This window comes from Pteropus alecto, unplaced genomic scaffold, assembly GCF_000325575.1.
Source record: "Pteropus alecto unplaced genomic scaffold, ASM32557v1 scaffold40, whole genome shotgun sequence".
Classification (NCBI taxonomy): Eukaryota; Metazoa; Chordata; class Mammalia; order Chiroptera; family Pteropodidae; genus Pteropus; species Pteropus alecto.
Window position 1 is genome coordinate 2,290,919 of NW_006431919.1, and position 10,340 is coordinate 2,301,258.

General features: G+C 41.0%; 1 protein-coding gene across 1 annotated transcript; it reads right to left on the bottom strand.

Annotated features, from left to right (window-relative positions):
- Positions 1-207: 207 nt before the first annotated feature.
- Positions 208-9,379, bottom strand: RBM22 (RNA binding motif protein 22). The gene is made up of 11 exons (XM_006906408.3): positions 9,208-9,379; positions 8,713-8,766; positions 7,682-7,711; positions 6,926-7,058; positions 5,832-5,932; positions 5,557-5,729; positions 4,547-4,747; positions 3,429-3,593; positions 2,628-2,716; positions 2,303-2,434; positions 208-1,274 (listed from the first exon to the last, which is right to left on the bottom strand). Exons 1-11 carry the CDS (start codon positions 9,259-9,261, stop codon positions 1,144-1,146), a joined length of 1,263 nt encoding a protein of 420 aa, XP_006906470.1. The 5' UTR covers positions 9,262-9,379; the 3' UTR covers positions 208-1,143.
- Between the last annotated feature and the right edge of the window lie 961 nt (positions 9,380-10,340).

Genomic DNA, 10,340 nt, shown 5'->3' on the forward strand with positions numbered 1-10,340 from the left:
AATATGAAGATGACTTTTTAAAGCTACCATTTAGCAACCATCATATGTCAGGATCTAGTCCTTTTTATCATCATAGAATGGATTGAGATAAAAATCAAAAGTCTAAAGCAAAAATTTACATATTTATATAACTTGTTTCTAATTTCCACTGACCTGAATTTCAGCTACCAAAGAAGACAGAAATCTAGAAATAAGCCTATGACAACATTTGGAAAATTGACCCGTTTTAATTTTTTAAAAACAAAAATACAACACAACATCAAATTATTTTTACCATCTACAATTCAGTTATATCCAAACATGTGAAGACCAAACAGTCCCCTGCCTTAGAAGCAGGGAATTAAAATGAGACACATGAAGGTGAATGCTGAAGATCAAAGTTCCAGCTGTAGGTGACAAATCTTCCATTCAAACACACTCCAATGCTTTTTCATTTCACAGTTTGTTAAAAGTGTTTTAAAGGAAGTTCTTTAAAATAATTTCATCCCAGACACCAGGTTTCTTCAGTGATACACAGCTCCATGACATGTTTCTACCCAATTGATAAAATAGAAAGTAATTTTTTTGTCTTTTTTTTGGTAGTGTTGAGAAATAAAACTATCGGCCAGATTCCTTCAGCAATCAATGAGGAAAGGAGAGGTAAGAAGAGACCTGGGCTGTGCTGGCTGGTGGTTTCCATTTCTTTCTGAGGGTGTGACTTCGGAAGTGTTAAATCACACTTATGCCACTACGATGATTAGTACTAGTAATCTTTTTTTAGGTGATAAAAAGGAAAATACCCAATGGACATAAAAATGGTCAAAAGATTTTTCTGCAGGTCAATGCCCCACTCCCCCCAAAATATAAAATGAACATATAATTGGATGGTAACTCCATTGGACATTCCAATTCAACCCGTTGCTTGTCCTGAACAGGCATTATGTTTTATTAGTAATGTTATAGTAGTAACCAGATGTGTTAATGGCAGCTTATTTTAGGTCCGTCAATCAAAGCATGGCTGTCATTCTCTGACTGCTCACATTTGAACACATTCAGCTGCCATGGAAACTACAAAGAAAGGAAAAATATATTTATTCCAAGATTCATTTACTGGGATTTTTAAGCGCCCTGTCTTCTGTAGAGCCCCAGAGTGGTGACAATGTGCTAGGGGCTGCTGTGTTTCCCGGCATGAGCTCCCATCCTCTGAGGGTCCTGGGAAGGATAGTGGATTGGTCCTGGAGCCCTCATGAAAGGAGGAGGTGGTCCCATTGGGTGGAACATGTGTGGCCCAAAACCTGCAGATGGGAGAAGACAAATCTGTTAGGCCTGCAGTTTCCCTGACCATCTTTCAAACCTCTGAATCTTTCTAAAATCAAATCATGTACGCGTAAATCAAACGACAAGGTGCTTCAGAGAATGTCCATTCACAGGGTTTGCTTAGGAATGTCTCCCTGTATTACTTCCTTGGTTTGAGAAACCGTTCCTCTCAGTTCAAGTTAAAAGAAAACTCCACAGGCCTCAAGGTATCTGCTAGTATGTCATGTGAGCTCCTTCTATCAATCAAACATGCCAATTCTACCAGACAGGATTTGATCAGGATTTGGGAGGTGAGGAAGAAATCAGGCTGATGGAAGACACCCTCATCACTAACCTCAATGCCTTACACTGGAATGGAGGGTGTTCAGAAACCAGGACTTTCTTCAGAGTCTAGGAACTCTGCCACAGAAGTGGTACTTGTGATTTACTTCACTGTTCACACTGTTGCTGACATTTTCTAGAGCAGTGCTATACAAAGTGCCCGTCCTCAAACTGTTTTATTACTGGCCACCAACAAGATAAAGACCTTAAAACAAATGTAACTGATTATACAACTAAGTGCACTGTTTAGTTTTTCTGACAATTTTTTGTAACAAGACTTCCTTAATGAATTTACATTCTGGGACAGCTCCTTATCTTGTTGCAGATAGGTAATAATGCTTTGTGAAATGACACACATCCAGTCTACACTTAAACTCTAGGGCATCGAGATTAGGTTAGAACAGAGAACGAACTGATGATAGGTCACTGTAATCCAATAACTCTCATTCTGATTTTATATATACTTAGATCTTTAGAAAATTGGCAACTTTCCCCTCCTTGGCAGGCCAGGAAAAAAATGAAATACCAGGAATCCTAACAAATCAGATTTACTTGTAGACTTCTGTGCGGCAAACTCAAGGATTTAGATTGTTAGACATGATGGAGAGGTAGAAAGACAGGACCTTCACAAGGATTTTTCTGGGCTAAGTCAGACCTATCTACTAAGAAGGAAGGTGGAAATTACCTGGGGGTGGGGGTGGAGCAATACCAGGCGGTGGCGGCAGGGCAATGTTCACCACAGCTGGAGGACCACTGGGGGGTAAGTTGAAGTAGTTGGCAGAGGCTTCTTCTTCTGCAGCAGGAGGAGGAGGAAGAGCTGGAGAAAACAGCCAAGAGTTAGGAGGGAAGACAATTGTGCAACGTTGTTTCCACCACCTTTAATTCTTAGCAGTTCCTGCTGGGAGGACAGAGCTACTACAGGAGCCAGAGACCTGGGCTCGGTCTAACATGGGAGGAACATGAGGGCAGTCTGAGCATCTGAAGCTGGCAAGCTACTCGGTTGTACTCACCTCCTGGCAATCCTGGAACAGGCTCTAGCTTGATCCCAGAATCTGTGGTTCCATCCTTCTCTTTTTCTTTTCCTCTGGCTGCTTGGGACCTGGGAGTCACAGACAACACGACACCTTCTCTCACACCTCTACTTCTCATGTTTCCTCATCAAATGGAGTTCTTTCACTCCTTGCCTCCGCTTCAGCAAACACTCTTTTCCCATAAATGCCACAGTGCAGAGTGGATAAGAGCAAAGGTTTTGAAGCAAGACCTAGGTTCAAAATTTGCTAGAATTGTTGTAAGGACTAGAAAAGGCAACCTACATTTGTTTAGCACAGAGCCTAATTAGCACACAGGAACACTCTATAAGGGTTGCTGCTGTTAGCAATCTCCTCCCTGGTTTTAAGTTGAAAACATGTTCCCCCTTTGAACTTTCAGGGCCCTTTACTTGTGTCTCCCTTATGCAATCAGCACTTTCAAACCTAAATTAGCTATTCTTCTCCACTGGACAATCAGCTTCTGGAGGATAGAATGTGAGTCTAATTTATTTGTACACTCTCAAATCCATCTTTCAAGCCCTGGCATCACACTCAGCCTAGTCACAAAACATGAACCTTCAAAGATTACTAAACCAAAACCCTGAATAAATTTCCGACAAAAGCAGATGATCCCAACATCCACAGGAATGAGTATTGAGAATAAAAACTCATTTTAAAGGACCTATTGATATAAGCCTATTCACCAAAGGCTTACTAATGCCCAGATACTAGAAGTTTCTTGAAAATCTCAATAAAGATATCTTAAAGTAGCCTAATTATCACCTTCCCCATTTCACGTTGAGTCTGCGGCCATTGACAATCAACTTATTAAAGGATTTCTCCGCAGCCACTTCTGCAGCCTGCCTTGTGGCAAACTGGATGAAAGCACACTGCTGTCTCTGCACAACGGTGATCGTCCGGATTTCTCCAAACTGGTAGAAATGATTTCTGAAGGGATACAAGCAAAGAAAAATGAGAGTTAACACACAGACACTCCCAGGAGGTTGAAAGTGGATTATTAACTCTTTCACTGACTCACCACAAAGTACTTGGCCCCATGGTTATCTGCCTAACCACTTGCAGGCAGCTCTAACACCTAACTCTACTGTGAGTGCTGTGTAATGAGGAAGGGAAGGAAAAATAATGAACATCTCAGGGTTTTTCCCACTGAGGAAAGGGAGCCCCAAGAGGTTCCTTAAGAACCCTAAACCTTAGATAAGGAGTGAGCAAACTATGGCCTCCATGGCTAATGAGTCAAGAGTGTTAAAAAAAACTTTTTTAAAGGTTGTAAGAAAGAGGAAGAGGAGGGAAAAAAATCTGCCAACCCCTGGATATTCTCTAACTCACTTTAGACAGGGGTTCATGGAGACAGGCTACCAAGGGCAGGTTATAAACTTAAGTTTCTTCTCCACTTTCATCTCTTTGGAAGAGGTAACTTCCACTATCTGCTCAGATGTCTAATCTAGCAGAGCATAATACAAGCCAAGAATCAGAAATTTACAAAATGCCACTCTCTTTAAAAGGCCAGCAATTTAAATCATAAGACTTTTACAATTGCAAAGCTCTCCCCTCTCTACACAACTAATCATACTTGGATGTGTGCTCTATTTTAAAAACTCTAATTGGCTATGAGGCCAAATAGAACCTCACGTGATTATTACCACATGCGAGGAAGAAGCAAGCACAGCTGATGAACATTACCACTCTAGCATCGTAAAGGACAATTTTATAAACACTCTAATCAGCATACTATTGACTACAGACCGGCTACAGGAAAATGTACTTTGTACAGGGTTATCATGCTTGCCTGTGTTTTTGCCAAAAACAAAAACAAAAAAAATCCTCCAAACTACTCTAAGGCCGTTAAAACCAAAAGAGCTCATAAAATTATACACACAAACCTTAGGTCTGTCTCAGTAATGGTATCACCCAGACCACCAACATATAATGTGGTGATAGTCTTGTCCTCTGGCGGGTCCAGACGAGGCATTGTTGAAGCCCGCTTTAGAAGCTTATCTGCCACAGGGTCATTGATTCCATAATATCGGTCTTTAATGTTCTGATCAGCAAGGGGATCATCTGGATCTGTAGGCTTCTCATGTCTATGGTTCAAGAAAGAACAATGCATAAAGGTGAAACAAAGGAAAACAACTTCAGGTATCACCGAATAGTAGCTACACAAGTCCTAAATACATACCTTGAAGTGCCTTTTGAACTACAACTTTGGCCATAATGAAACATAATTATCAAAACAGAGCTAATACCAAGTAATTTACTGTATCCCACAAAGCCTTGCCAGTCTCCTAAAAGCCATTTAAATAGCCATCTGGAATGGCAGTTTTATACAGAAATGCTTTTGGCATGATCTTCTCCAAAACAAGAGGTAACCAAAACATGGTTATCCCTCTCTAGGTTAATGGTTCTCAACGTATCTGAGGTCTTGTATTCCACTGAGAGTCTGATTAAAGATAGGCACCCAGCCCTAGATAAAGAAATAATTTTTTGGAGGGGGTGGGGTTAACCAACACCAGGTTAAGAACTCCTAATTCTTAGGTTTGGCAGTCTTGACTGACACATACTCACACTCCCTTTAGATGCCTGGCCTTAGTTTAGCTATACACTGAGATTCAAGCCAGTTATACCATGATGGTGAAGACTTAAATCTTGGGTAGAAACTTTGAGTCAATATCTATATTAAATGGCATAGCAACAAAACTTCCCAAAGCTCAGTTATAGTAAAAGTTCCATTATATGTAAAAACAATTTAATCAAGCTCTTCTAAACAATCTTAAGACACCAGTTTCATAAACTTTTAGATTTTAAAAGTGAAAATAATTTAAGCCAGCATCTCTCACTTCTTAGATGACTGATCATCTGAAAGCAAATACTGAAAATGCACTTCAGTTCTTGCCTGTATGGACACTCCTCTCCTCTCTTACATTCTCCTTTCACCCAGAAGGAGCAAATGTGGGGTCGATTCCTTTTGTAGTAGGGTGTGGTCCGGGCCAGTTTGAGCAGCATGTCACTGGTGGACGTGGCTTTCCCCAGCATGCCAACTGGTCGTGTTCCATCAGAGTTAGAAATCTACACAGGGATGACAAATTCAAAAGATAAATTATATAAACGGTGCCGAGCCACTAATTCTCTTATCAAATATAAGACTGCATCAAGAAAGCGGCAGCATACCTCCCTTTCCATGTTCTGTGTGTAGTACTCTTTGTTGACATCTGACTTTGGCATGTCATCCTTAAAAGACAACCCTGCGTCACGAACCTGGATGGGCAGGCCTGGTTGGTACAAAGGAAAGGAGGAAAAAAAACCTCATGTATATTTAAAAATATTCATACTTAATACGCACACAAATACAATACCATTCTTCTTTTCTCCACTTTCTTATTAGGTACCAGAGGCTTTACTGTATTTTTATTCAAAATCTTTAGCAAATACTGCTACAGAGCATTCTAAGAAATTATCCAAATTCCTGAGCTGTCATGATTGGGTGAAACAGACATTTTAGAAAATCTTTTAGAAGAACAAACTTTGGTTATAGTCAGATTTAACCTGTAAATTAATAATGTATCTAGCTTTTATGTAGTAGCAGTTAATTTTTAGGCTGCTCCTACATATTATCTGGAATAGCCACAGTCATATAAGGGTTGTCCTTAACAAACATATAAATAATGTGACCGGGACTCTGATTAACAGAGTAACTTCCTGATCTTACACATAAACTCATATTTTCCTTTTCCCTTTTATTTTATTGCATGGTTGAAACTCTTGTTGAAAAAGAACTTTTCTCATAAACAAAGTCATCTGCAGTTAAAAAAAAAAAATCACTCCAGAAGCAGTTACTCTGAACAGTGGCAGTATATCAGTCCTAACAACACAGTTAAGACAAAAATCTAAAGCACAATTAGCCTATGAGCTTCTTGGCAGAGATTGTGGGAAAAAGCTTTGGTCCTAGAAAGAAGTCGATGGCAAAGAAATTACCTATCATAGGGACAATGCCCTTAACTCCCCTTGGCTACAGGGACATAAATGAGGGAGGTTTAGGACAGTTCTGATTAAATCTCAACTTTTCGTAATTTCCTATTGTTCAGGAGGACTCTAGAATGGCCTAGTATGGTTATCCTCTTACTAGGAAAGGCAAACCACAGCAGACATTTCAAAGGAGGTCAGAATCAGAGGCAGGGTGAGACATGAAAGATAAAAAGACTGGTTTGTTGTCTAGGGCAACTGCACCTACATACTTTCAAATCTACTGGACAGGGCAAACATACCATATTCTAGATCCAAGAGGCAGGTCTGACAGACATTCTTCAATTTACTGCAGGTTTGGCACACTTCAGTCTTCTTGAAACGCATGCGGACCCCGGGGCACCAACGAAACACTGTGAACGGCCTGGCACAGATCTTTAACACAAAATCAGAGCCACAGAGTGTGAATGGTCCTGACCTAGACAACCAATCCAGGAGACTTAATAATAATGAGGAATTCAAAAAAAGGATCTCCAAATCTAGGGTCTTAGCAATCATCTAGTCTAAATGCCAACTGATATTTCAATCATATTTACAACACCCTGCCCTGGTAAAGTTCGCACTGTACATTGTACAGAAATAAAATACTCAAAACTCAAAGTCTTCTCCAACCCAGAGGTAACCACCATTAATAATCTTACCCTTAATCTCTTTTGAGGGGAGAAAGGAGCAAGGAGCGTCATACACTCCTTTGAGAATCTTATAACAGCTATGATCTTCCTCCTCAGCTAAAATTCTCATATGTACAGTCACACAACACTTGGTATACTGTCTCAGGGGGTTTAAAGCCCATCCACAGATGCCAGGTTAAGAACCCCTACATTAAAGGGCTCATTTTCTTACCTCACACACTAAATAGTTAAGTCAATAAGTATATAAATACATGAAAGCTGTGTAGCATTGACTTTTACTGGAGAACCTCAAAGCTCAGCAAGCTGAAGGCTAATTTGGTAGAGAAAAGGAAAATGCAATCATTACTCTTTAACAGACATACTTACTTTGCATTCCTTCCCATACTTTTCTTTGGTCTGAAATAGAAAAAAAGAGAAAAGAACTAGAGTTTCAGAAAGAGCAGATGTCTGCTCCTTTCCTAAATATAACCCAAGAAACATGTCTGGAAATCCATAGCATCCTAAAGAGGGTTGGGAAGAACGCCTTTTTTTTTTTTTTTTTTTGAGGTGGGGAGGTTTATATACTCTAACTACCTACTATGAGTATAATCTCTTAAGAATCTTATGGATCTAACACAAGGTAAGTATGTGTCTTTCCACAGCCATAACTCTTAGGTTCACTTCTGTATCCCAAGTTTTCTCCCAAGAACTAAAATTCCTAATGGTTTCCATGGTCCCCAAATCAGGGAGGATATAGCCATGGCCAGCCCATTTTACAAAATTCAGTCAGAAGGTAACTACCATAGACTCATTCTGTGCTGATAACCTGCATATAGTAAATGTTCCCTTCCCATAAGCGGTTCAAACATCTTGAACGTATCAATATATCAATATCTCTGAGATTGATCATTATAATACAATTCTAATGTAATTGTTGAATGTTAACTGCCACTAATTTTACCTTTTATAGGGATAGGAGATAGCTTACATTAAGAGACAAGGTGCAGTGGCCAAAAGACATTTGATTAGGAGTCAGGAAACCTAGTTACTAGTCCTGGTTCCCTACCTAACGTTCACTGGTGTGAAAATATCTGAATTTAAATCCCAGCTCCAATCCTCACTTGCCATATGAAAAGACATAAACTCTCTCAGCCTCTGGTTAATAGATCTACCTCCTAGGTAAAATGCTTCACAAGTCTTAGCTATTATTATGACTCTTACATCATAGGATTGTCGCTGAGTTCCAAAGTGAGAGAATAAGAATGACAGTCCTTTGCAAACTGTCCTAGACTTTGGGTTAGCAAAGGAGCATCATTACTTCCGCTTGGCTAAGAGAAGCACTTCATGGACAGTGTGCAAGTACCAACCACCACGTTGACAGAACACGAATAACTCCCGTTTCACACGAGATCACTCACCATTCGGATATACGGGTTTTCTCCTAGACACGTCTGGCACAGAATGGGAAAGTCCTGGTGAAAATGGGAAATCTGGTTGAGGGCCAGGCTCCGAAGACCCTGCCATCTCAGCCACACTCGTGAGTACGGGAGAAGAGAGGGGGAGAGGAGCGAGGGTGCGGAACAGGGCAGGGCAGGAACCAGAGGTCCAGCATGGGCCGAGTCGCAGCGGGGAGCGCTGCCCGCTCTTCTGGCAGGAGGCGGGAGAAAAGACCAACATGAAAAAAGTATAGGGGGCAGAGAAGGAGAGGGGGCTGGTCCCGGACCCTAAGCTAAGCCCCCTCCTTCCAAGCCCGCAGGAGGGCCGCCCTCCAGCCTCCCGCTCTAGCCGAGCTAGGCCGCGGCGCTGGCTCCTTCCCGGAATTCCCTCGGCCGCCCCGCAGCCACGGCTGTGCCCGCCCGCAGTAGGCCCGGCTTCGCCGCCTCTTCCCGTCCTCTTCCCGCAGGCACACTCACCGCATCCTCCCAGTTCTGCCTGTTGTAGGTGTTGGAACCCAGCGAAGTCGCCATGTTGAGAGCGACCGGAGGCAGCAGTAGCTTCCGAGTTAGGAAGAGAGGACCGCCACAATCCCGTCAGGCCCTGGGGCTGTTTCCTGGCTTGTCCACGTCTTATTTAGGCGTCTTGTGCGCCTTTGGGGCGGGGCCTGTGCGTCGTGACGTCAGCCTCTCGGAATTTCTTCGCTTAACAGTTGGAATCTTGTTATGTGCTACAACCTGGTGCTACCTTGAGTTGGTCCTTACTTGGGATGAAGAACCCCAACTACAGCTAATTTATTTTAAAATTGAGTGAAAGAATAAAGGAACAAACAATGAATGAGGGGCTGGGATTAAAACAGCGTTAGCTCTCGCTGAGCGTTTATTATGCCAAACGCTGGGCGAACGTTGTCAGTGTCTTATTTCTCACAATAACTTCTGTAGGGTTGCCCGATTAGCAAGCAAAAACAGAACGTCTAGTTAAAGTTATATTTCAGATAAACAGTGAACCTCATTTTAGTATAAATATGTCGCAAAAGTTTATACTAAAAAACGACTCGTTTATCTGAAAGTCGAATTTAGTTGGATGTAATGTATTTCATCTGACAACCACTACTCTAGGCAAGTACGATTGGCTCTCTTTTATAGAAAAAGAAACAAGTTCAGAGAGATTAATTTGCTCTTGGTCGTGTAGCCACAAATCCAAAGGCAGTTTTTCCAACTTCTGAAAAGAAAAGGGTCTTATGGATCAACACATTCACTGTTACACTGTTTTTGGAGCAACTAATAATTACTGCCAACATTTTACAAATTTCAAGCATTCTGGTACCACTTTCATAATTTTTGACAGATGCTAACATCGAACTCCCTAAAACGTTTAAGTCACCTAATTTTTTTTTAAAACAGGTTTATTTAAAGTATAATTTATGTACAGTAAAAATTTACCTTTTAGTTATAGTTAGGAAATTTTACATTCACTACAAATGTAGAATAGTTCCATCATTCCAAAAAGTTTCCTTGTGCCCCAGTCAATACATACATACCTAAAGTTTTGCCTTTTCCAGAATGCCATAAATGGAATCCTATATAGCCTTTTGAGTCTAACAACTTCTTAG

Bases quoted from the DNA above. Each gene is read 5' to 3' on its own strand.
- RBM22 (XM_006906408.3), bottom strand. From the start codon at position 9,261: ATGGCGACTTCGCTGGGTTCCAACACCTACAACAGGCAGAACTGGGAG. The intron at 7,059-7,681 runs GTAAGTATGTCT...TTTGTGTTAAAG, and splicing joins AGTATGGGAAGGAATGCAAA to ATCTGTGCCAGGCCGTTCAC. The intron at 5,730-5,831 runs GTATGCTGCCGC...ATCCCTGTGTAG, and splicing joins CACAGAACATGGAAAGGGAG to ATTTCTAACTCTGATGGAAC.